This window comes from Hirundo rustica, chromosome W (genome assembly GCF_015227805.2).
Source record: "Hirundo rustica isolate bHirRus1 chromosome W, bHirRus1.pri.v3, whole genome shotgun sequence".
Taxonomy (NCBI): Eukaryota; Metazoa; Chordata; class Aves; order Passeriformes; family Hirundinidae; genus Hirundo; species Hirundo rustica.
In genome coordinates this window covers 26748790-26776330 of record NC_053487.1, presented here as the reverse complement: position 1 = coordinate 26776330, position 27541 = coordinate 26748790, and the positions used below count along the sequence as shown (strand labels likewise).

The 27541-nt window shown below is 38.4% G+C and overlaps 1 protein-coding gene across 6 annotated transcripts; it reads left to right on the top strand.

Annotated features, from left to right (window-relative positions):
• Positions 1-1377: 1377 nt before the first annotated feature.
• Positions 1378-24784, top strand: LOC120764932 (mesoderm induction early response protein 3-like). Of its 6 annotated transcripts, XM_040089100.1 has the most exons (14): positions 1378-1471; positions 2175-2199; positions 3661-3806; positions 6761-6832; positions 8175-8309; positions 9823-9943; positions 12111-12196; positions 12389-12461; positions 14584-14735; positions 15174-15255; positions 18396-18490; positions 20474-20601; positions 20784-20929; positions 21029-24784. In XM_040089100.1, the coding sequence occupies exons 1-14, from the start codon at positions 1463-1465 to the stop codon at positions 21484-21486; spliced, it is 1728 nt and encodes a 575-aa protein (XP_039945034.1). In that variant the 5' UTR covers positions 1378-1462; the 3' UTR covers positions 21487-24784. The 6 variants fall into 6 exon arrangements, with proteins under 6 accessions (XP_039945034.1, XP_039945035.1, XP_039945036.1 ...); XM_040089101.2 differs by lacking the exon at positions 6761-6832; XM_040089102.1 differs by lacking the exon at positions 6761-6832 and having other exon boundaries at positions 18399-18490; positions 21029-23591.
• The last annotated feature ends 2757 nt before the right edge of the window (positions 24785-27541 follow it).

The following is a 27541-nucleotide window of genomic DNA, read 5'->3' as shown; positions in this document are numbered from 1 at the left end:
CTGGTCAGGGATATGTTATGTAGAGTATATTAAACTGTTGTTCTTTTTGCTACCACAAGTTCAGGGAAATCAGTTAGGAATCAAGGTATATGATGATCTAATTAGAGAAAAGCAATCAATTAATGCATCCCCGGCTGGAGGGAGCACCCAAAACTGGGGAAAAGATGAATGGCCACCTGAGCGAATCATATAACACTATGGACCAACCACTTGGAATCCAAATGAATTAATATCAGGCGCCAGAGAACCCATTTAAAATTTAAATCAAACAATTAGGTTACAAACTGTCTTTGAAATAATAATCAAGCAGACAGCTATAGCTCTTGACCTTCTTGTCAATCAATCAACTCAGATCAGGAATGCAATATTTCAACATCCAGATAGTATTAGATTACCTGTTAGCAGAAGAAGGGGGAGTGTGTGGAAAATTAAATTACTCAAACTGCTGTTTGCAAATAGATGACAATGGAAAAGTGGTGAAACAAATAACAAAAGAAATAAGAAAGTTAGCTCATGTACCAGTCCAAATGTGGAAAGGATGAGAATGGGACATGTTTTTGTGGTTACCTGGTGGACTATGGATTAAACGAATGTTTTTTTTTCCTCTTATGTGCTACGGCAACTCTCATCTTTTTACCATTCATGAGCCCTTGCTTGGTACAACTTATTCAACATGTGATCAAAGGGATGCAGGTAGTAGCCATGCCTACAGATCCAGAAATGGCTACAAAAGGACAGAAAATTATGTCACTACAAATAATTGCAAAACCAGAAAAGACCCAGGAACAGAAAATTAAGTTAATGGTAACTAAAGTTTGTAAAGACAATTATTGAGAAAATAAGAAGAGAAGGGATTGAAAGAAATTAGAAGGAAGTGTCTTTACAAACAAACTGTGGGTCTGCTGGTAGAGAAAGCCAAGTCACAAACCCGGGTATTGGCCACAGGGTAATGTTTCCACACAGTATTGACGGCCCCGGAATAGGACTGCAAGTCGCAGCAGTCACAGACAAGCTGATTCAGACAGGCGCGGCATGGCGCCGAAACCAGGGGACGTCCGAGTTACCTTGGCTCCAGCCGGCCTCAGGGCCCCAGCGACTCCCGCTCACCTCGCCCCGTGATGGGCAGCTTCTGCTGGCCGAGGATTCCCCGGGCTGGAGGCGAGGCGAGGCGAGGCGCCGGAGCCGGAGCCGCAGCCGCACCCTCGAGCCTAGGCTCCGCGGCGGGCGTCCAGCGCCCTCTCCGGGCCGGGCAGGCAGAGCGCCTTCACTAGACAGGGTGGGAGGCCGCGGCGCCGCTGGAGGCGGGGTCCCGATACTACCTCCTCCGCCCCAGCTCAGCCCTGCCGATCTACGTTTCTTCACTCCCTGGCTGTCTCCGGCTAGAACTCGGCGGCTGCCATTGGCTTAGCGGCCTCATCCGGGCACTCGGCGCAACGCTATTGCTCAGCTCGATCGTCCCAATATGGCGGAGGTGAGCGGGGAAAGTGGGTTGGGGAGTTGGAATTCGGCTTGTTCCCTGCGGGGTCCCGCTGCTGGCGGGCCTTCTTCGCCCGCCTCACCATCCCCGTAAGGCGCTTCTGGGACGGCTCGGCGACGCGGGATGGCCAGCGAGGCGACCAGCAACGCCTGGACACTGGGAGCCTGCGTGACTAGGCCGCACGGCGGGTGCCGAGCAGCGCGGGTCCCGAGTTCGCCGCCCGCGGGCGGCTGACAAGCCGTGGCCAGGCGCGCGGTCGCCTCACTGAGCCACGGAGGGCGCGGGACGGGCCAGTGGCGGCGCCGCCACAGCGCGGGCGATGGAAAAACGCTCGGTGGGAGAGAGGAGAAGTGAGCCCTGGTCTGGCAGCAGGGAAGAGGCTGCTGGTCCGGCTCCCTCTGCCTGCCACTGTCATGTCCCGCCGGGGTTGGAAGGAGTGGGAGCGCCGGGTTAGGCGAGGTTCCTTGGGGGGCTTTTGCCAGGGGAGGAGGAAAAAAGGAGAGTGACAGGCAGGGAACGAGCGAGAGAAGGAGGAATAGGGTGAACACGATGGAAGGGCGAGTAGGGCGGGGCCTGGCGGGGGAAGGGAGCAGCTCCGGGGGAGAGAGGATGGGAGGGGGCATGAAATAGAGACTACCTACCTGCTGCTGGGTTGGATGGAGTCCGTGTCTCATCTCACTCTTTTCTCTCTCTGCAGGCTTCCTTTGGGAGTTCGAGCCCAGGTTCGTCTTTGCCCACCTTCTGTCCTAGTACCTAGCCTGCTGCCTGCACGCTGCTCTCTTTTTCCTCCTCCTTCCCAAACTTACCTTCTGTTGCCTCGTAGCTCTCCTAATGCTTCATGTTCATATAACTAACTGCCTGCCTGATTTTTAAGAGATCTGCTCTGTGGAGTTCTCCCCTTACTTCTGGTCACAGTTAGTAATTGGCTGCTCAGAACCCAAAATGAAAATAAAGTTTTGTAGCATTTTTAAGACAGCATCTCAGTAAAACCATATAGCCTGGAGAGAGATCACTTCTGTTGCTGATAACTGCAGGGTTGTGTACATTTTTGATTTCTTGATAATATCAGAAAACATTTAAAATCATAATGATATGTAATTGTTAAGGTTCTTTGGGATATTTATACAAGGAAGCCTATTTAACATCAGCAGGGCTACTCCTGAAAAATATTTTGGGAATGCATTTGCTTCTGTGTACCTGCTCTTGGCACTGGCTGAGCTCTAGTATGTAAGAACTAGAAGGGGAAACCAGAGGTGAAAGAGAAATATCCTAGTCTGTTTTTCTTCTCCATCATGAAAGTCTTAAGAAAGTGAACACTGAAAAACAAAACAACCCTGCATTTCAGTAATTTTCATTGTAGAACACTGACATTGCTGTACAGAATATTTGCATCTTAAAAACTTGTTGAATATAGTGCTTTCTAAGAAATGCACTTAAAATAACAACTACTTTTTTATGACTTATGAGTATCCTCTTGGGTAATGAAAAAGTGTCTGTTGGACCACAGAGCTGTCATAATGACTTGTTAATTACTGTGATGCATTATAAATGTTTTGTTATTTCTGGTATATTTTCCTCTATATTTCTTGAAACTCTGCTATGTTTGTTCTTCCTTTTTAGATCAATTAATAAGAATTAAATTAGTTATATTAAAAGATCTCATCCGTGAGACTAATCTGAAGTGAGTCTTGCTGCTTATTTTGCTGTTGTTAGGAAACTGGTTTGCAACCTAAGTTAGCTGTTAATCAGTGAAAAGCTATGCTAGTTACCATATAAATAATATAAATAGAATCTGAGTCTATAAATCAGTGTCTTGCAGCATCTGAAATCTTGTGACATGTGGATGTTATACTTTAATGATGATTTCCAGGATCTTTAAAACAATCTTTTATTCACTAAAATATTAATTTGGTATTGTACTTTCTGACACTTTGTTTCAGTAGTTTAGATACTTTTCCCAAGTACTCTATACTGCAAGAGAGAAAACTGTACCTATTACAATACAAAAAGGGAAGGCCAGATAAAACAGTTGAATTTGTCAGGTAGTTAAGAATTTGTTCCACTTATTCCATTGAGAGTTCTAACTATGTATATAAGGACTCATGCGGCCTTATTTTTTTCTGTGATGTAATTTCATATGTTGGTATGGAAAAAAAATTACTCAAATTAGGGTTTTTTGATAGTTGGCTCTTTATCCTCTGAGGATCATGACTTTGACCCTTCTGCTGAAATGCTGGCACATGATTATGATGATGAACGAACTCTTGATGAAGAAGAGGAAATGATGGAAGAAAAAAATTTCAGCTCTGAAATTGAAGATTTAGAAAAGGTAAGAGTGACTTGCTCTCTCCTAAATGTCCATGTATGTTGTTGCTTTTTAGTAAAGAGAACACTCAACTTGTTCTTTAGTTTGTATTGCATAATGCATGCAGTTTTCTGCAAAACACCTTTGGAATATTTTTTTTTAAAGAAAAAAGTATCGGGTTTGGTTAGGATATAGCAGTGCTTCCTCACAAAAAGGCTGACCTTAGCTTCTCAAATTTATTAGTGTTAAGTTCAGATTTGTCTTTCATTTAATAACTTTTTCATGTTGGAAAAGAAATTATTGAAGCAGATTTTAAAGTCTTATTATCTAATATCACTTGTCACTTTTAACTTTTATAAGTTGGAAATAAGTTTAAATTGTACATTAAGTGACAGCTAGCTCTGTTTCATTCTATTTGTCAATTTTTGGTTTTCCAATCTGGAAGTACAGTCCCGTTTTATACATTTTTCACATTCATTTGCTACATATATTGTAGTTCTATATCTGTTTCGTCAGTTTGGCATTTGCTGGGTGTACAAAATGACCAGTGTGCTCCTTGGCTTTTTCTGTTCCTTTTTATATTCTTTAATTACATGTTTTTTCTATTTCTACCTCTTGTTCATCTGTGTCAGTGCATCACCCATTTTAAATGCCTGCTGAATGCTAAATAGCCACAAACTGATGCTGCTTGCATTACCATTCAGTGACCCACTTATACCACTCAACATAATTGCAGATTTTGATCAGCAGACTTCCAGAAAAGTGTAATTTTTAGCATTAAATAGGAGGCTGTGTTTTTGTAGTCCATTTAAAAACAAATTTTCTTAACTTCTGGGGTTTTTGTTTGTTTTTGATTTTGCCTTGCTACCTTTTACAGTTATATTTTTGCTAATTATGAACTTGCAATTATATTAGCAAAGCAGCTTGCCATGTCTGGTGGTTAAAATGGAGTTGGTACTCCACAAAATGATCTTACTGCTTCTATAAAAGAAGGAAAAAGAACCGAGAGCCACTCATCTTAAACACTTTAGTACTTTATGTCCCAATCCTGGAAAGACTTGGACATGAATTTAATCAACTTTAGTTGATTAAAGAAAACTAGTAGTTTAATCAGTGTATAAGTTCAACAAGATTTTTTTTAAGGTAATATAACTTTTAAAGGTATAAATTATTGGAAAATATTTCTAATTATTTGATAACTTGAATTAGGTAAATAAAAAAAAAATCCACAGTTTGTTTTGTTAATTGTGTTAGGATGCAAGTATGATGATATTTAGTTAAATAATTTGATCAAAAGCTGTTGGAAAAAAAGAAGTTATAAACTAAGCCTTTCTCTTGATTTTTGCTTCTGTATCATTAGCTGGTTTTCTCCTATTACTTTCTGTACTGGTCTTGTCTGGTAGAGTTCATTTTCTTCCTAGTACCTAGTATGGGGCTATGCTTTGGATTTGTGCTTAAACAGTGTTGATAACACACTGATGTTTTAGTTATTGCTGAACAAAGCTTACACAGAGCCAAGGCCTTTTCTGCTTCTCACACTGCCCTGCTGCTCGGGGACTGGCTGGGCAATGGTCAGTTCATGGTGAGCAATTGTTTTCATTTGGATAACTTGTGTTCCTTGGGCTTTACTTCCTCCCTCTTTTTATTTTTTCTTTTCCTTACAATTTTTAAAAATTATGTCTTTTTAAACATTAAACTGTCTTTATTTTAACCCACAAGTTTCTTTTTCACTCATCCAATTCTCTTCCCCCTGCCCCATCCTATGGGGGAGGGAGGGAGCGAGCGGCTCTGTGGTGTTTAGTTGCCATCCAGGGTTAAGCCACAACAGGGCATAAATGGTTTGAGATAACAGATTTGACCATAACATTCAGAAGAATTTACATCTATTAACATTTCCTGGTCATGATATTGATTTATCTGTTTCTTGATATTAGCTTTTCTGATCAATGCCATACTCTCTTTTTTTACTGTACATGTTAAAGATTGGTGTTGGATTTTGCAGTTTGCTATGCTCTGTAGTGCTTAGTGATGTTTTGCCTGCAAAATTTATTATTAAAACACTAGCCTTGAGCTTAATCTGGTATTTGGGCTCTGTACTGAAGATTAATGTACTTCAGGTACCATCTCATGGAGACAATTAACAATTCTACTTCTTCCTCTGAGAGATTTATTTTGTGGAGGTAATAGAGAATGGCACCTTCACCACCACCTTTCGTCATGTTTCCTCCCTTGTTACAATAACTCTTCAGTATTTTGAACCTCCTTGGGTAGTCTAAATACTTCTATTTGTATTTCTTAGGAATATTACTTCAGCTTTTAATGAGGTTAACAAACTATTAAGGAATAAGACCCAGGCCCTGCAGCAGTGTGATTATGGGTGGCAAGGCATGTGGGAGAATATGGACAGGTGTCTAGAAAGGTTTACACCTCCAATGGTCTGGAACTTCACTCCTGAACAAGTGTGGAATCCTGATGAAGTGATAGAATATTTGGGGGGTAAGAAAAAGATGCCCTGGCTATTCCAAAGAGGCAGAAACAATGGAAGCAGAAGTCAACTTGTTTAGTAAGAAATGAAGAAGCTTCTCCTAACAGGGAGCAGGAGAGCAAATCAGAAGAGGCAGCCTCAAAAAGAAATGTTAGTATATGAAGGAGTTCAAGCAGCTTCAGAAGTAGTTGGTACTGAAGCACAGCTCCTTTTGGAACCTCGATTTCCTGTGTTGGGCTGGATGTTCAAAGGCAGGGTCCCCTCTACACATCATGCAACTGATGCTACGTGGAGTAAGTGGGTTGCACTGATCACACGAGTTTGAATGGGAAACCCCAACCGCCCAGGATTTCTGAAAGTGATTGTGAACTGGTCGAAACTTCAGTGTTGCCAAAGGAGGTGACTCGGCCTCAAGAGTCCTCACTATATAATAAACTACCAGAAAATGAAAAGCAATATGCCCTGTTTACAGATGGATCCTGTCATATTGTAGGAAAACATCAAAGTTGGAAAGCTGCCATGTGGAGTCCTACACGACGAGTTGTGGAAACTGCTGAAGGAGAAGGTGAATCGAGTCAGTTTGCAGAGGTGAAAGCCATCCAGCTGGCTACAAATATTGCTGAACAAGAAAAATGGCCAGTACTTTATCTCTACACTGACTCAGGGATGGTGGCAAATGCCCTGTGGGGGTGGTTGCAACGATGGAAGCAGGATAACTGGCAGTGCAGAGATAAGCCCATCTGGGCTGCTGCATTGTGGCAAGATATTGCTGCTTGGGCAGAGAACCTGGTTGTGAAGGTATGTCATATAGATGCTCATGTACTCAAGAGTCAGGCCACTGAAGAACATTGAAACAATAAGCAGGTGGATCAGGCTGCTGGGATTGAAGTGGTTCAGGTGGATCTGGACTGGGAACAGAAGGGTGACCTATTTATAGCTCCATGGGCCCATAGTACATCAGGATATGTAGGAAGGGATGCAGCATACAAATGGGCTCATAATTGAGAGGTCAACTTGACTTGATGCCACTGCACAGGTTATCCATGAATGTTAAATATATGCCACGATCAAACAAGCCAAGTGGTTGAATGGTGGCGAGAAGCCACTACTCGGGGACTAGCTGGACATCAGTTGATTGGTGGTGAGCAATTGTTTTCATTTGGATTATTTGTCTTTCTTGGGTTTTATATACCTCTTTCTTTGTTTTGTTGTTCTTTTTCCTCCTATTTTCCTTGCAGAAAAAAAAAAAAAAAGTTTATTTTTAATGATTAAACTGTCTTTATCTCAACTCATGAGTTTCTTTCTCACTTTTACCGTTTCAGTTCTCACCTCCATCCCACTGGGGAGGAGTGAGTGAGCAGCTGTGTGGTACTTAGTTACTGCTTGGGGTTAAACTACAACACCTCTACAGTCATTATAAAATGTATTGTGCAGAAGATGGAAAGGAGGGATAAAAGATTGCTACATTGGTTTACTTCTGTGGTATATTGCACACTTGCAGCTGTAACTATATAGGACTAAAGTTTTCAAGTTTTTCTGCATTTGTTGTAAGGGGATTGTTAATGTTCCTAGTCTGTCTTCTGTCTTGAAGAAATATAGGCAAATCATATTCTATAGTATGAGTCAGATAAGGAGCAAATTTTTAATAATTACTCTTTAGTTTCATCCATTAACTGGTTTTCTTCAATAGTTTAATGGGACTTCATTATATGCCAAGAGACAGTTATGAATTATTTCTGTCTCATGCCTGAAAATATTTTAGATCTTTAATCAAGATTCATGCTTTCAATTAAGCTTTTCTTGTTTGTTTTTTACTTTTGTTTTTCAAAATATATCTTATCCTTTTAGGCCTGAACTGTTTACAAGTATTTGGCAATATGTTGAAATGTTTGTAAATCTTGTATTAGGAAGGAAACATGCCGTTGGAAGATTTGTTGGCATTCTATGGCTATGAACCCACAATTCCAGTTATGGCTGGTTCCAGTGTGGATAGCTCTCCAAGTGAACTTGCAGATGAGCTTCCAGATATGACTCTAGATAAAGTAAGTCAGAACTGTTTTCCCCTGTATTATGGTTTAAAAGTAGAAATCAGTGTGACCTTAACTTATATTTCACTGTCTCTTGACGTTACAAAATACATATCTTTGTCAATTTCAACATACAATTAAGAGTTACTGTACTGGTGGTGGACTTGACAGTGATAAGTTTATGGTTGGACTCTGACCTTAAAAGTCTTTTCCAACCTAAATGATTCTGTGATTGTACTTTTTAATTCTTTTTCAAAGATATTTAGGATCTGAATTTAATTATAATTATCACACAAATGCATAACAACTTTAGTGGCATTGTATTATTACAATTGAGAAATGAATAAGGTAATGGTTCTTCTAAAACACATTCAGAGAACTTTAGATTTCCTTTTTTTTAATTTTATAGAAGTGGGATTTTTTTCTGAAAAGTTCTGTATTTTATTTTAATGTATGCAGTGTCCAGAAATAATAATTTTGGCTTTGAACATATATGTCATGTATCAAACCTTTGTGGATAACTCGAAAAGTGCACTACTGGGTGCTTTGGAATGTTTCTTTCAAATGCATACAATTTGTAAAAATCTCATCTTTGGGGGATGAGAGAGAGATTGTTTTCTGTGCAATTACTATATGTATCGCATTGTTGAATAAAGAAACACGAAACTACAGTTTTTATGATTCACAGCCTAACTTTGAATTCTGAGATGAATCTGATTGTTGGCTATAAGGCATGTAGCTAGTAGTTTGTATTATAAAATCTGTAGGTAGTAAGTATGTGTTTTTTGCTTTCCATGACAAAATTATAAACTCCAAAGAAAGTAAAGTATAATGATGGCTCTGCACATCTGATTCTCATTAGGAGTCACCATTGTGTTGAGGCTACAGAAATATACTTTGCTTCTTGTCTAATACAGTTCTTTGCCTCCCTAATCACTATACATAGGGGTTCAAGCATGTCTGGTAGTGGAGGAAGCGTGTTCTTGCTCCCTCTCCCTTTCTTTCACCCCCCCCCCCTTGCTTGTTCTTGCTTGCCCCCCCCCCCCCCCCCCCCCCCCCCCCCCCTTATTATCTTTTGTCTATTATCTGTAATTCTCCGGAAAAATCTATGAAAGTGCCTGGCTTTTGTTTGCTCACCCATAACCCCCCCCCTTCCCCTGAATTTAAGGGGTATCTGTGATGTAAAGAATGACAGAATTTAAAATGTTTCCACTCACTTTTTTTTCTTTAAAAGTAGTTGGATGAACATCTGAGATTTGATGCTTGCAGGGGTTACTACTTCTGCATTTATTTTAATAGAAGACAAGGGGGAAATAAACCTATGTGTTCAACTCTGAAATGAATGGTTATATTTGTTTTGAGAATTAGGAGTGGATTAGCTTTTTAATTGTGAACAGTCTGCTAAAATTGCTTATGGTAAAATAATTCATTTTAATTAATGAGACTTACAATTTGCTGAATCTAAATGCTTACCAGTCCATATTTAATAGTCTGTCTGAAGTTTTATTTTTTTATTTTAATGATACAGGAGGAAATAGCTAAAGACCTCTTGTCAGGTGATGATGAAGAAACACAGTCCTCTGCTGATGACTTGACACCATCAGTTACTTCACATGAGGCTACTGACTTCTTTCCTCGGCCATTAAGATGTAGGAAACCTGATTTTATAATAGCACTCATAAAGTCTTACCATATACTATAAACTATACAGCTTTCTAGTTTAAAATATCAAAATTGCAGAGTGGGATTGAGAAACAGTGCTTTGCAGGATGTTGTACATGAATATTGTCTTTGGTGGGTATTACTGATTACCTAAAAGACCTATATTTAATATGATGCTCAAAGCACAAGCACAAATAATTTTTCTAAAAATACAGTAGCTTTTCATAATTAATAGTTAATGTGTGTCAAGGAACACATTGTAATTTTCTGTGTGTTGGTGAATGGCATCAATATGTAACCCATTCTTTTAAATTAGTGTTTCTCTACTAAAATTTTTGCTGCTACTTTTAAGCCAGTGACTCCTCTATTCAGCCTATAGATGTGAACTGGAATTTGATTTCTTTGTGATTATTTCCCTTCATACACTCAATAGTTTTCCATAGGAGTTTATGAGCTAGAGTGTTTTTATATGGGATGAGGCCTATGAACCCATGACCACCAAAATTTCACTACCCATGGAACTATTATGGGAAAGATCCAAGAGCCACTGTATCAATTATCCAACCTTGACAAGATATTGCTCATTGCTCCAACTCTAGTACACCAGTTAACAAATGAACTGCAATAGATAATGTGGAGGATTTTTATCACAGTTTTAATTTGGCAAGTATTTTGAGCTTTTTCTGGGGGATTTCATCCCTCTAGAGAAAGGGGATGATAAAGGGCATGTGCTGTCTCAATCATCAGCAACTGAAGCCCTTTGCATGCTGCTGACTGTGTAATGTAAGGCATTTTTGAGAGAGATACAAAAATCTTTAAAAATTATAATGCCCTTTTTTAGTTAAGCAAACCCCAATCTTGCTGGCACTTAAACGTTACTTATCAACTGTTAATGACTATGACACTGAAAGTGTAGCAACTTTATGGAAAAAAATTATTAGCCCCTTCATCTTACTCAGGATTAAGAAATAGTCATCTTTGCTTTCAGCTATTGTGGTTTTCTATCAGAATGTTGCCATTTCTCTAGTAGAACTTTTGATTGGGCATTTTAAAATCAAATATCCACCATGTCAGGAGGGAAATGTCAGTTTTTTGTGCTGTTGACAGTTCCATCTTTTTTTCTTCTGATCCCTGTCCATTTCTCTTAACGTTCAATTTTAAGATAAACATGTCTAACACATAGGCCATTTTGTTAAATTTGGATTAATTGGAAAAATAATTGCATATTATTATCCAGGCATATTGCCGTTTTGCGCATTCATGTTAGCTTCTTGCCTGCTGTTTCTAACAGCAAATAGACTGGTGATTCTAGTAATGACTACAGAAGAGGAGCCTCAGTCTATCATCTTGGATATTGTCTTTGATGTTGACAATTCTATTTAGTTGTGATGAAACTAAAATTGAAACCCTATTTATGAGCATGTTATTACTGAAAATTAAAAATATGAAATAGCTTTTATCAGAACTATAGATTCCATTCTGCTGGGGATAAAATAAAAAAAATAGAATTACTACAGAACCTAGAACCACAGTGTTCCAAATTCTAACATATGAGTTATTCTGTGGAGTACTGTATTTGAATTACTTGGAGTGCTCTGCTGTATTTCTTCCTAAGGAAAAAAATATTAAAGAGGAGTAAGCAGCCTTTTGTTATCTTTTGATTATTCTGTTTTCTGTATATCTACTATATCTTTAGTCCTTGCTGAGGTAGCCTTGTTTAAAGGAATGTTTTGACTGCAAATCAAAACTTCAGATGAAAGGCTTCAGTAGGTAATAAAGACTTGCCTTCAACTTGCTTTGTGATTAACCCATGGCTAAGTCATAGCCCTGGAAGTTTTCTGGTTTTCTCATACCTTTTCTATAAGGTGTAAGCATTTATTGAAGAAAATCAATGAAGAAAATGATCTAATTTCCTTTTGACTGTTAGAAATATTGTCTTAGTTGCAATAATGGTAAATGTTTCGGTTCTGCAATATGCAAGCACCAATGCTTTCTGACTTCATTCTAGTTTGATAGAAATGTAGATCAACAGACTGGTGATGAGTGTCTCAGAAAAAAAAATCAGGGCTCCTTTCAAAAGTAAAGAATATCTTGTAGTTCTGTGTTTGAACTGAAAATTCTTCCTAGCTAAAACCAACTTATTTGTGTCTGAAGCAAACACTACGTGTGATGGAGATAAAGAATCAGATGGTGAAGACATAGAGGCAGACAATGGTAATTCATCTGAAGATTTGAGAAAGGTAATAACTATATCTTAAGAAAAAGTTAAGAAAACTTTTACTATTAAAAAATGTGTTAAAATTTATAGTACATATCTAAAATAGTACCTTAATTCTGAAATTATCTGCAAAATCTCATGGTAATGGAATTTGTAATGCTTTCATGCACAGAATATTAATACCCTTTTCCTATGATTTTTGTTATACCTTCAGGAAATAATGGTTGGTTCACAGTATCAGGCTGAAATTCCACCTTACCTTGGCAGATATGGTGATAATGAAAAGGGTAAGTTATTCTGTTTTCGTTTTTATCTTATATTTATACATAGCAGCTGATGGAAAAATGCTATTTGAATTTATAAGATAAATTCAGTGACAGTTAAAAAAACCAAACCAACCAACCCTAGTCAACTGAAGTAATGCAACCACATAATTATATCTTAAAAGTGCAATTCTACAGCTTTGAGAGGATATTTTCAAGAAGACAGGAGGGTGGATTACAGTGTTAATTCTGAAGTATCTAGCAATATTAGGAGGCAAAAAACTGTGGGTCAAGAAGTAAATATTTTCATCAGAATATCATAACTGGGCTATGAACATATATGTTTACATTGAAGACCTTCAGTATTTTTTTTTGCTTCTTTTTTAGCAAGCACAACAGTGTGGGTTACAAAATGGTTATGAAAAACAAAGCAATGAACTATTTGAATTTTCCATAGTATGAATAGAAGATGTAGGTCTTGATATACCTTGTCTTAAAAAAAAAAAAAAAAAAGATGTTTTAAGTATGATGTTATTTCTGTGTAAATTTAGATTAAAAACTGAAGTTGTGCCAGAGTAGAAGAAATAACTTCATTTAATAGAGTTTTATTTGGTACCTTTAGAAACCTTCACTGGCTGGAAGCATTAGCAAGTGAACATCTCTTGTGTTGCTTAAGAGATCTATGGAAGTTTTCTATTTTCTATGATTTGAGCATGATGCTTACTGGTTGAAAGAAATAGAAGAGTAAAAATCAGTTTTATCTGAATAGTCCTTTTACTATTTACACATCTTGACTTCTCCTTGGTCATGGCATAGAGAAGGGCCAATAACCAGAGAATGATCAGGAAGGCATTAATCTGACAACTTTCTCTGGAACCAGCTGGTGCTAGAGAGAACCAGAGAGAATATTGTTCACTGGCATAGCCAGGAGCAAAGAGGTAGCTACCAGATGGAAGAGCCTGAGGAGTTCCTCTTGAGAATATCAGGCATGGATTCCAGCAAAAGGTACTGGGTTGTCTTGGTTGATAATGGAGATTGAAGCTGAGCTCAGCAATGCTTGGAGAGAGTGGAGGATTCTGTAAAAGCCCCTTTTGTACTCCCTGAAGAGCTTTTGATGGCAAACAGGGGCTTATATTTCTGCTGTGAAGTCTCAGCTACTGAAATTGTGCTAGAAAGCAGTTCTGCTCTTCTATAAACCTTACACTTGTAACATGTCTTTGAAAGCTTTCAATGTTCTTAAGTCATAACAGAACTTTAGAAGGAGATGCAATTTTATTCTTCACCTTAGCTTAATATTCTTTCCTGCAGTTATGAGAGATTTGAGAATCTTCTTCGTCTCTTCTAGTGTAACTGCCATTATACTTGAGTGTGTTTGAATTTAATAATTCTAATTTGTATTGCCGAGAGTACATAAGGCATTATGTGTAAACACATCTATTGATCAGAGTAAAGGATTTAGTTTAATCTAGAATTTAAATGTGTGCATAGACAAGGGTTCAGGCCAACTCTTGAATATTTCCAGTATATTTCAAATAAGCTACTTAAGAGGTGCACACATGATTTCAGTATACTGTGAAGGGGGACTATACATCCTGATTGCATCCTGTTAACAGCATTCAGTTGTTAGTGAATGGAAAAAGAAATTACCACATTGTGACCTAGATTTCCATTCTGCTAAGTAAGTTTTAGCAAATTTTAGTTGAAAATGACCAGTTAGCTGCCACCTCTTTTTTATTTTATATGCAGTATTTGAAATATTAAAGTACACTTTTTATTGTAAACTATAGCTTATTTGTTGTAAACATCTGAATAAAACTGAGTGGTTTTGCTAGTTTTTTTTATATGAAGATTAATACATATGCATAATTTGACTTGAATCATCTACCTGTCAGCAAGTTGCTCCTCTGTAGAGATTCTGTCTCAAGAGCCAGTCCCTTATCCTCATGGAAGCTGAATCTCTTCACCATGCCACACTGCGGTCTCTCTCTAAACTAATGCTTTTTGGGGAAAAAATGAGCTACAATTTGAAAGTGGCATGACAGTATTTGATTTGATTACTTCTGTATTCCTGTTCTTTGTGAAATAGCTTTTTATTTTCTAGCCTTAAAAATGTCACACTTGCCATAAATTCATTCTGTTTTAACAGCCTATGAAAATGAAGACCATTTACTTTGGAAACCTGATGTGATCTCAGAAAGTAAAGTTAAAGAATACCTTTTTGAAACCTCCTTAAGAGCAGGAAATGAAAATATGATTGGCAGAATACCTGAAGGACTACATACACGTGACAATGAACAAGTATATTTTATATCCTGTTCCATTTGTGACACATTGCTTTGTAATTAATGTGTTCTCTTTCTCTGCTTTGTATTATAAAGGCAGCAATATTTTTTTTTAGTTGGATGTTGCTAGAGTCAGGATCTTATTTGTAATTTTAAATACATGCTTACAACTGAGTATTTGAATGTTGCCAGTGTGATCTATGATGTTTTCAATTGGCATCCTGTTGACAAATCCAGCTTTTCTAATTATTACATATAATGTTTTACATTTGCCTAATTAAACCTTGCCTTAACATTTGGATGGTTTTGCTTTTGATTATTTTAACATTTTCATCCTGTATAAAGATATAGCCTCTTTTTACATTTGATATGTTCACTGAAAGGCTTGTTTCAGAAATTTAGATAGGATATTTGGAAACTTTAACTATTTCTAAAGATGACTTCTATTTTATAGGCACTCTATGAACTTCTCAAAAGTAGCCATAATGTTAAAGAAGCAATTGAGAGATACTGCTCAAATGGAAAGGCATCTCAGGGTAAGAGAGAGTATCTGCTTTTTAAGAAACATGTCTTTGGAGGGGGTAGAAAACACGAGTAAGATTCAGATTAATAAGCATATCCCTTTCCATGATGTCTTTAGCACAGATTACTCATAGAATCATAGAATATACTGAATTGGAAGAGACCCACAAGGATCATCAAAGTCCAACTCCTGGCCCTGCACAGGACACCCCAAAAATCCAGCCAAATGCTCCTTGAGTTCTGGCAGCCTTGGGGCCATGAGCATTACCTGGGGAGCCTGTTCCAGTGCCCAACCACCCTCTGGGTGAAGAACCTTTTCCTAAAATCCAGCCCAAACTTCCCCGACACAGCTCAGGCTGTTCCCTTGGGTCCTATCACTGGTCACCAGAGAAGAGATCAGTACCCTGCCCCTCCTCTTCCCCTCACAAAGAAGTTGTGGATTACAATGAGGTCTGACCTCAGTCTCTTCTCCAGGCTGAACAAGCCAAGTGACCTCATCTGCTCCTCATATGGATTCCCTCAAGGCCCTTCACCATCTTTGTTGCCCTCCTTTGAACACTCTTTATTAGCTTTATATCTTTCTTATACTGTGGTGCCCAAAACTGCCCCCAGGACTCGAGGTGAGACCACCCCAGTGCAGAGCAGATTGGGACAATCACCTCCCTTTGACTGGCTGGCAATGCTGTGCCTGATGCACTCCAGGACACAGTTGGTTGTCCTGGCTGCCAGGGTACTGCTGACTCATATTCAACTTGCCATTGACCAGGACCCTCAGGTCCCTTTCTGTGGCCCTGCTTTTCAGCATCTCATTCCCCAGTCTGTCCGTACATTCAGGTTTGCCCCATCCCAGGTGCAAAATCCGGCACTTGCCCTTGTTGAACTTGATACAGTTGGGTGATTGCCCAGTCCTCTAATTGGTCATGGTCTCTCTGCAGGGCTTCTCTGCCCTCAAGGGAGTCTACAGCTCCTCACAGTTTTGTATTGTATGCAAACTTACTTAGCATCCCTTCCAGTCCTGTGTCCAAGTCATTAATGAAGATGTTGAAGAGCACAGGGCCTAAGATGGAGCCCTGCGGAACCCCACTAGTGGCAGGTGGCCAGTCTGATGTCACCCCATTCACTATGACCCTTTGCACCCAATCCATGAGCCAGTTGCTCACACATCGCATGATGTTTATCCAGCTGTGGGCTGGGCATTTTGTCCAGAAGGATCCTGGGAGAAACAGTATCAAAAGCTTTACAAAATCCAAAAAATATGGCATCAATTGGCTTCCCTTGATCAACTAGGTGGGTAACTTTGTCATAAAAGGAAATCAGGTTTGATAAGCAGGACTTTCATAAAGCTGTGCTGGCTATGATGACTGTGATTGATGACTACGATCAATGACTGTGTTGTCCTTCAGATGTCTTTCAATAATTCCCATTAGGTATATAACTCAAATTAGGTATAATCTGACTGTTGACCAGATGGAGAATTCTGTTAGAGAAGTTTGCAATTTGTATAAAGGTTGCAGGATCAAATTTTAGATTTTCTTTCCTCCGTTTTTCCATTTTAAGAATGATACAGACTAAGGAGAAGAGGGGAGTTGTAATTTTGCTCCCATAAGGCAGTTCTCCCCCACATTACAGTACCTTTTTGAGATAATGATCAATTATAAACTGATGACTATTATATGAGAATCAGGAGAACATAGCTGATAATATGAGTGAGCCCCACTCTTCATCACTGTGCTAACATTGTGCTATGTCAACCCTAAACTTGGTTCTACTCTATAATTCTCTAGGTCTATGGTAGAGTGTGGAGAGTTTTGCTTGAGTTTACAGTGGAAAACAATTTTGTTTGTCCCTAACTTTATTATTCCCTTAAATAAAAATCAGTGCATCATTTAGCAAAGACAGTTCTTTGTCCTATAATTTGACTCATGTTCCATAAAGCAGAAATGGCCTATGAGCCCTGGTATAAGTTTGTATTCTGGTGGGTATTCCCTACTCAGAACTGGATCCAAGGGGAATTCGAATGTTTATGAGCTAGGTGCTCTAAGAGCTTAAGTATCTAAGATAAAAGTGAAGGGAACAATAAGGAATATCAGAGCAGTATTTCAGAAAGCTCTTTTATGAGAGACTGTGCGTTAGAGACCCAAATTCTGTCCTAGGGTCTAGTGCTCATCCTCTCCCAGGCCCCAAGTCAGATGAGGTTTATATCCTCATTAAAAATGGTGAAGGATGATAATACTGTTGATTCCTGTCTCTTAGAATAATCATTGTGCAATGATTTATACCCACTGAAGTTCACTACTATTCTCAAAATGCATTCAAAATCTACATCTCCCAAGATAATTTCATAACAGTGAGACTTTACATGGGGATCTCCTCTTTGAAGCTTGAGAATTCTGTAGTAAGGAGTGCAACATTAATGGACTTGTAGTGGAATGATTATCACCTTCATCTGAAAGCAGCAAGGTCTTTGTTCAAATGTCTGCTTCCAGAAATGTTTTGAAATCTGATTGTTGGTTGTTTTTTGTTCTTCACCCTCATTGGCTTTAAATGACAATTGAACAGATCACTACTATGAATGTAAGATGCCTGAAATATCCCTCCTTTATTATATATAGACACAAAGCCATAATCAAGATAGGGAAGCAACAATACTTGAGACAAAACTGACCTACTCAAATAGTTTGAGCTACTTTATTTTAAAGCTTTTATTCCTTTTTAGTGTGTTTTGTTTTGTTTAATTTGTAAAACTAAAATTCACTTCTGTCTTAAAAAAGTCAGAGGTTGTTCCTTCACTCTTTTGTTCCAACAGTCACTGTTCTTTGTATCTGATGCAAGAAGGAACATTCAGAAAAATAACAATGTTAACAAATCTTGGGGCTTTTTAATGACAAACTTCTTAAGAATTAATAAATCAAGTCTTTTGAATGTCCTTTGCTCTCCAGGGTAAAATACTTCAGTAATCAGACTCTTTTATGAGTCTTTATAAGCAGGAATACTAGCTTTCAGGTAGGATATCTTTACATTAGAGGAAAGAACATGGGTCAAAATAACTGAACTGTTGGGTTTTTCTTAGAGTGTGTTTGGATGTTCAGGCATTAGCACCACAAAGATTAGTGAGTGAAAATGAGTTTATCATGCTACTTTTGCAATTGCCTAGAAGAGATGACAGCATGGACAGAAGAAGAATGCAGAAGCTTTGAACATGCACTTCTGATTTATGGAAAAGACTTTCATCTCATACAGAAAAACAAGGTTAGTATTTTACAGTTAAATGGAAGAATTGGTAGATGATATGATGCTGAATGTTTGTAAAAGCAATGCCTTTTTCAGAATCTATGCAAAAGAGTGAAATAAGAGCCAACATATTAAAACCAGCTTGGTGTTTCCGTGCTAATTTTGCCTCTGATGCCATTGGAAAAGCTAGGTGTTGCAACATGCATCAATATGTTATCTTTGAAATCAACTCATGTTGATATTGCTTCCATATATGCATTTATCTTAAAATTTAGATATAATGTCTGTCTCTCCTAGAGGTGTATTATTTTCCTACCATGTCTGTGAGAGGGGAAAATACGTCTATTTTTTTCACTCAGAAGGTGTAATTCTACAGAAACGGGCTTAGCTCTTTGTGTTTTCAGAAAGTGTAGTCATCCATCAGTACTCTGGTTTCTGACCAACAAAGGAGTTCTAATCTTGATCTGAATTGCTTCTGATTAACTCCTTTGTGCCTGAAGAATAGGAATTTGGCTTTTTTTTTTTTTAATCAAGTATATATATCATTTGGTACAGTTGCCAGTATGCGTTTCCAAACTTTCTGTACATCTCCTGTATGTTTTGATACCACCTTGAGGTTTTGTACTGGTTTTGACTGGGATAGAGTTAATTTTATTTATAGTAGCTATGCTTTGGACTTGTGCTGGAAACAGTGTTGACAAGACACTAATGTTTTAGTTATTGCTGAGCAGAGCTTATGTAGAGTCTAAGCCTTTTCTCCTCAGACTATCCTGCCAGTGAGGAGGCTAGGGGTGCACAAGGACTTGGGAGGGGACACAGCTGGGAGAGCTGACCCCAACTGACCAGGGGGGTGTTCCAGACCATGACATCTTGCTCAGTAATAAAATTGGGGGTGAAAGTTGGTGGGTGGGGGCTGCTGTGGCTTGGGGACTGGCTGGGCATCAATTGGTTGATTGTGAGCTGTTGGGTTTTTATGCATCACTTGTTTTTCTTGGGTTTTGTTTTCCTCTTTTTTAGCAATTGTGTTTTTTTTAGTAAATTGTCTTTATCTCAACCCATGAGTTTTCTCACTTTTGCCCTTCTAATTCTTCCCCTCCATCCCACTGGAGGGGGGAAATGAGCAAGCAGCTCTGCGGTGCTTAGTTGCTGGTGGGGGTTAAACCACAAGTTTTTTCTTTAGGAGACTGGTGCTTTTGTTGTATTTCAGGTAAACTTTATAGGATTGTGGTTGCTGTTCAACAACAGTCAGTTAATCCTGTTCCAACACTTGGCTTAACCTGTCCTATGCTAAATATCTGGGTGGTTCAAATTTTAAATGGACCTTACCCGTAAACAGTAATTCACCAGAGATACAAATAAATAATTTAAAAATATTTTTTCCAAAGTGCAACAAAGCATATGAGTTGGTTTGTCACTATGGACCAGAATTTTTCAAGTACCCAATGTCTTTTCTGCTTTACTTCTCTTGGGTCATTCAGTTGCTCAGTGTTTTACTCCTTAAGAGAGTCTGTCCCATAGTTAAAAAAAGTGCTGTGTAGGTTATGAACTGAAATGCTTCAGGTGTAGATACAGTTTCCGTCTAGTTTAAAAAACCAAACCTAAACAACAATAATACATACAATAGAACATATGTAGTAATTATTTAAAATAGAATATACTGTTTCAGTTGAATGGGACCTACAACGATCATTTAGTCCAACTGCTTGACCACTTCATGGCTTGCCAAAAGATCCAGCATGTTTTTAAGGCCATTGTCCATATGCCTCTTAAACAATGACAGGCTGAGTCATTGACCACCTCTCTAGGAAGTCCATTCCAGTGTTTGACCACCCTCTCGGTAAAGAAATTTGAAACTGTAGATCTCTTTTTCAGGTCATTTGATTTAATTTGTTACAGATACTAGAACAGTAAAACTAACAATATTGCAGGAATTTGGGGACTGGGAAGATGACAAAACAATGCTTTGCATTTATCTTGTCAATTCTTCTTGCCTTCTTTTAGGTAAGAACCAGAACAGTTGCTGAGTGTGTGGCTTTCTATTACATGTGGAAAAAGTCAGAACGTTATGATTACTTTGCTCAGCAAACAAGATTTGGAAAGAAGAGGTATAACCATCATCCTGGAGTTACGTAAGTAAAATGTCCTTGGAATATGCTTTCTGTTGCAAATTATAAATGTAAAAGATAAGTTTTTCTTCCCATCATTGCAGTGTAAAGCTGCAGTGGCTATGGCAACTGAGAATAAATCCATCGTCATTTTTAGGCCTTGTTTTCTTGTTAAATAACCCATTATGAATGCCATATTCTTAAAGGGACTACATGGATCGTTTGGTAGATGAAGCAGAAGCTCTTGGTGGAGCAGTACATTCTTCAGCCTTAACATCTAATACTCGAACAGAAAGCATTCCTGATCAACAGCTAAGCATTCTGAACTCTATCACTGCCAATGAGTTGACAGGTAAATCAAGGGGAAAAAAACAAAGAAAACCCACAAACTTTTTGTTGTAACTATATAAACGACTATTTCATTTACATTTTATGTTCATCTGTTTTCCAGCATTGACAAACAGTGTAGCTACAGTCTGTCACACTTCAGCTGTGAACTGCCTGGATGATGCCTTCCCTCCTATGGACAGTTTACCCCGGGCACCAGTTAATCATGTTCCTGTTGGAACAGAAGAATTGCTTAACTTGCCTAGCAATGGTGAAAGTGATTGTTTTAATTTATTTGAGACTGGCTTTTATCACTCAGAGTTAAACCCAGGGAACATGTGCAGTGAGGAGGCAGAAAGACCTGCAAAGAGGTTGAAAATGGGGATTGCTGTCCCAGAATCTTTCATGAATGATATCTCTGTAAACAACCTTGGTGTGGACTTTGAGAACCACGCACACCATATTGCCAGTGCCAAAATGGCTGTTTCAGTGGCTGACTTCAGCAGTCTATCTGCAAATGAGACAAATGGTTTTATAAATACCCATACTCTTCACCAACATACTGCCCTTCACTCAGAATGACTGTGGAAAACTAAACAAAGAGTAGATACTTTATGCAGTAGTAGTAAACTTGATGGGAACTATCAGGTTTGCTTAGTCTTTCACTGGAAGTTTGAACTTTGACATCAGTGATGTCTTTTTATGTATAGAACTATATCTTGATTTACCAAGAGTAATTTCTTTTTTCAGTGCATAAATGTGGAAATGTTTGGCAGAGTTTGGAACTAAGAGAACTCTATGGTGCAGCTTTAAGCTCTGCTTCAAATTCAAAGGCTGTAGAGAGAGGCCACCATTTCAAAACCAGCACAGAAGTTCTGAACTGATTGGAGTGGCTTTTTAGTCAGTTACTTTTGCCATAATGGATGCAGTGTAATAACAGTGTTTACAGGTACCGTTCCTGATCCCTGCTCAATGTAGCATTTTATTTTTTTTTTTCTTATAAAGGCAAGCATGGATTTCTTTAACTGCACAAACATACAAGGATGTTTTTTAAATGGAACCTTCTCTCATGTGATACTCAACTAGAGCACTTCAGTTTAAGAAAGCAGCAATTTCATCTTGGTGGAAGCTAGCACAAGGGACATAACATGAATAAATTATGAAGACCTACACTTGGAGGCTGTTGCAAAATAATAGGCCATGGCTACCTTAAACAGAAGTAATTATGCTGCCAGAGGTATCTGTGTACTTTAAACTTACTGGCTTAAACAGATATATTTTAGGCTATTGTATTCAGATGAGTTTTGTCCACAACTTTGAAGATTAATGCACCTGTGTAACTTAATGTTCCTAAGACAGCTGATGTATAAAGCTACAGTCTGAACACCTTAGGATTTACCACTAAACAGTCTGCATTTTGGAAGACAAATTGTTTGGAGCACTGCAGTTCAAAGTGTTACAGTTTTGAGGGACTATCTAGTTTATACAGAAGTAGTAGAACCTTGAAGTATGTATTTGAAAGTTTTTCTTCAGTGTGAATTGCATTTATTTGTTTAGCAAGTCATTAGCTCAAAAATGGCACTTCACTACTTTTGGTCAAATAGAAAAGGATGAGTGAAAATGTCTCCCATAAGAGCAACTACTTAAACTCAATAAATTTTTATTTTGACCATTAAGTGCAATTTAGCCATTCATGACGTTTTCTTGAAAATGTTAGCTCTAATTCTTGTGGGAAAACATCAGTCGGATTGCCCCTTTCCCTCCATACTTTTTCTTTGCACTGTTCATATTACAAATTTAATTGCCATAAACTTGTTTTGATTTTTAAGGTGATTAAGCTTGCATTGTTGATATCTGTAATAGTTGCTTCAAGGTTATGCTAAGTAATTAGAAAGTAGTGACTTCAATATTTGAAAGGGAAGAGGGTATTTATTATGCTTACTGTGAACTGCATTGACATTCTGAGTTATGGATGCAGTGTATGGAGTTTTCTTTACAGCACTGCAATGAAGATTACTATAAAGCATTTATGCAATATCACATTTATCATATTAAAACAAATAAGCTTAGCACAGTGGACAAAAGTAATGATAATTTTGTAATCAGTTCTTAACTTATGCATCTGAAATATGGAATTCTAGTAAGTACACAGTAAATAATGGATAGCCTTGGCCCCACCCCATGTTGTATTCTGACATTTTTAGCCAAGTTGTCAGCTTCTTGCTGCTGTGTTTTGTGCTGAACTGTGTACCTTGTTTCTTTTCATTATGAATCAACATATTTTATGTAATTTTGTAAAATACTGGTCATAATACTTCATTGTTATACATTCAGGTCTATGGGTTTACAGTGAGTGGCTGGTCTGTATAAAAATCATTATACAAAGATGACTGAATGCTTATAACAGTTGCATTTAAATGAACATGCCCATTCTCATTAGCTGATGCCATAATATATTCAATTTATCTATGCATTGCTGGGCTCTTAATGTAGACAGAGACTTGTCTAAGCCTTGGGTTGTCAGCAAGTTGAATGGACACTTTAGTTATTTAATAAAGACTTCTGACCAAAATTCAGAAAATTATGGGAGAAAAATGAATTTCAGCTAGTCTAATAGATTTCTAAATGTTGATCTTATTTAGCTTGTTGGCTAGCCAGCTGTTATCATTTAATTCCTTGTTAAAATGAGGCAATAATTTGCAAGATTTTGTAAATATTTAATTCTTCGTATCTTTTTAGATATCTATTTCAATATTTTCTGACTACTTGTGTGTATAGTAACATTTTTGTGCATGCTTGATGTGACATTCATAAATTTGTACCACGATAACTTTATCCATGTAAAATAGCTATTTATTGAATTTTTCATTTACAAGCTGGACTTAATTTTTTTTATCTCAGTTGAAACATTTAAAATGGAGAACTTGTTACTGTTTATTAAAAGAATTGTCTTTTGAAAGTCAGCATGAAAATAACTGAATTGTAACCATATGAAGAAATTATATTGCCTTGGTTCTTTGATGGTGAAGCACAATTCTTATAACAAACTGTGATGAATTCTTTGTCTTCTGCTACAATTGTTTTTCATGCAAACAAACCAAAACTCCATAACGGGCAATTGCAGTGTTGGTAAATGTATCCTTTTAATGTACGGGGAATCTGAACGGTATAGCTGATTCATTTAGAAGTGTAACTTGGTGCTGTGATTATAGCAACACTTTTACTTTGATTACTTTGTCATCTTCTCATGGTAGGTTTTTAAAGGTTTAGTTTTCCTCTTGCCATGGTCGAAGTACTAAATTGTGTACTATTAGGTCAGTGAATTGTGTAATTGTTTCCTGTTTTTAACTTTTAAAACTGAGGATCAAAAATGTATGAAAACGTCAGATCAAGTAGAACATAATGATAGTACTTAATTTAACCAAAGTCTTTAGGTAAGTATTTCAACTTTGAATGTAAACTAATGTATAAACTGACCAACAGGGACACTATTTGCCCAGCACTACAAGCACATTGTCTACAGATGGGGAAACTAAATACATTAATTTATAAAATAATGACAAGGTTACTATTTTTTTATTCCTATTTTTCATTGGAAGAAGGAAAATACTATCAATTGTAAAATACAGAAGGTATGGTTATAGTCCTCTTAATAAAACAAATTCCAGGTATTCAAAGTACCTTGTGCATAACAACAAATTTCGTGACAATCGGGACATGATTTTAATATCAGATGTTCAAGAGGAAGTTGCTATTGTTGCATTGGTTTTAATATTTGTACATAAATACTGATTTTTATTTTTTTTTTTTAGCATTATTTTCTATTTGTTGTACTTTAATACCTGGTGTACAATTCCAGAAATAAATGTCTGGGAACTTTTCTTTATTTGTGATGCAGATATATGAAAAGCTTGGTTAGCTACTTTCTTTTCAGAAATACAGAACAATACCTCTGAACATATTTTAAGATACTCTGGGTCCTCCTGAAGTGCACACTACCACTCTATAAGTAGCTGGGAGAAGTCTCACAAGCATTACCCTTTGTTTTTGCAGGGGACTTCAACTTACCAGATGTCTGCTGAAAATACAATAACAGGGGAGAGGAAACTGTAGGGAGGTGGTGTGGTTTAACCCCAGCTGACAACTATGTACATGCAGGAATAACCCAGACTGTGTTCCCCAGCATGTTTTTGATGTGCACTACAGGAACTATCCCCTTCTACAGTACATAAAATTTTGATTGTGCAGGGCCAGCCCAATTGGCAGATCCTCTGGTGTTGACTAACCAGGTGCCTTCTGTTAAATGTGTATTCCAATGTTTGAAGATCCCACCAGCCATTGCTCTCAGTGTCATCTTTAACAGTTCATTATATTTTTCAATGTTTCCAGAGGCTGGTGAATGATAGGGAGTGCGATACAACCACTCAGTGCCACGTTCTTTGGCCCAAATGTCTGAGGTTGTTTCAGAAATTAGTCCTGTTACCTGACTCAGTTCTTTCTGATGTGGCATTTTGCTATAAGACTTGCTTTTCAAGGCCCAGGACAGTATTCTGGGTGGTGCCATGGGGGACAAGGTGTATTTCCAGCCAGACTGTAGTTGCTTCCAGCATTGTAAACACATGGTGCTTGCCGTCACAGCTTTGGGGGAGTGTGATATAGTCAATCTGCCAGGCCTCTCCATACTTATATTTCAGCCATTGTTCTCCATACCACAGAGGCTTTAACCACTTGGCCCTGCTTGATTGCAGCGCATGTTTCACATTCATGGATAACCTGTGTGATAGTGTCCATGACAAGTTGACTCCTCCAACTAAAAGTTGCATCTCTTCCCTTTATGTTGCCAATCCAAATTGACCTGAGCCACTTCAATCTCAGCACCCTGATCCACCTGCTGGTTGCTCCGATATTCTTCGGTGGCCTGACCCTTGAGTACATGAACATCTATGTGATGTACTTTCACAACCAGATTTTCTGCCCAGGCAGCGCTATCATAGAATCATAGAATGGCCTGGGTTGGAAGGGGCCTTAAAGATCATCTAGTTCCAGCCCCCCTGCCAGGGGCAGAGATACCTTCCACTAGACCAGGTTGCTCAGAGCCCTATCCAACCTGGCCTAGAACAGTTCCAGGGATGGGGCAGTCACAGCTTTTCTGGGCAACCTCTTCCAGTGCCTCACCACCCTCACAGAGAAGAATGTTTTCCTAATATCTAATTGTTGTGATTTGATATTGGTTAAAATATCAGGTACTCATGAGAATCGTAATGAAGGGTTCATGAGTTAAGGATTAGGAGAAAACACTTTAGGGGAAAACAGGCTCAAACTTAAAGGTATAAAGTACATTTATTATTAACAGAGTCAGAAGAGAATAATGAGAAATAAGATAAGCCCTTAAAACACCTTTTTCCTCCCCAGCCCCTCCTTCCTTCCCACTGAGAGTGCAGGGAGACAGGGCATGGGGGATTTGGTCAGTTCTTCATTCAAAATCTTCACTTTGCTTAGGGAGACGATTCTTTTTTTCTATAATGCCGTGGGGTCCTTCCCACAGGAGATAGTTTTCTGTGAATTCCTTTAGTGTGGTTTTAATTTCATGAGCAGCAGTCCTGCCCGACATGCTGTAACGTGAATCCCTCCCATGGGCAAAACAGTCTTCCCAAAACCGCATAGCTTGGGTCATTTAGTCCATGGAGTGTAGTCTTTTAAGGATGAGCTGCTCTAATTTGGAAGCAAGGGCCCCTTTTCTCTATCTCTGGAAGCAAAAGCCCTCTCTGTTCAGGTCTCTCACTGGAATACAGCTTTTTTAGCATCTGTGCTGGCTTGAAGGCAAAACCAGCGAGAGACTCCAAGTCAGAAAAAACAATTTAATAGGAGAGGAAGAAAAAAAGTAAAATAAAATAAAACACATGCAATGGTACAAAAAATCACTGACAGAGTCAGAATACAACCTGAAACTGTGGTGGTAGCAGTCCAGATGAAGTGGTCTTGTTGAAGCAGTGCTCCTGCAGAAAGGTCTGGTAGCTCTTGTCCTCTGGGAATACAGTGGGTAAGGCTGCCTGTGCTGTCCCAAGGCCCCGATTATATCCAGGTGGGAATGCTTGGCTCCTCCCCCTGGGCGGAGCATCTCACAATGGACTGATATCATTTTATCAGTTTTGTAATGGGTCCTTGATTGTCCATTAAACAGAGATAGCTCCTGGAGGGAGTTATCTATGAGTCATGCAGGAAGGCATTGATGGGCCATTAACAGAAGATAGTCTGGAGGGAGGGGGCAAGGGAAACAGTGGTGCACAACTTAGTTTCAACATTTCATGTAGATGGTGATAGAATACATACTTTGGGCACATTTTACATTGTAACCTAGGACAGCATCCATCTGCTCTGGCATGAGCACCTTTTCTCATGGGCTGCAAGTGGATCTCTGCATTTCCCCCATGAACTTTGTGGATTACAGGGAGACAGTTTGTGTTCTTATAGTCTTCACCACGGCTTGCAAAAGAATCTCAGCTCTGAAGTTTGGAGCACCTCCTCCCACTCTTTCTTTTCACTGACCTTGGTGTCACCATGTTGGTTTTCTCCACATGTCCTCACTTCCTTCTCTTTTCTCCAACTAGGAGGAAAAAACTACTGCTCCAAAGTACCA

What these genes read in the sequence shown, in the direction of transcription:
- LOC120764932 (XM_040089098.1), top strand. Translation starts at nt 6,787, where the DNA reads ATGTGGAGTCCTACACGACGAGTTGTGGAAACTGCTGAAGGAGAAGGT. An exon ending in ATCTCATACAGAAAAACAAG is followed by an intron (nt 18,491 to 20,473) that starts GTTAGTATTTTA and finishes GCCTTCTTTTAG; the next exon opens with GTAAGAACCAGAACAGTTGC. An exon ending in CACTGCCAATGAGTTGACAG is followed by an intron (nt 20,930 to 21,028) that starts GTAAATCAAGGG and finishes TCTGTTTTCCAG; the next exon opens with CATTGACAAACAGTGTAGCT.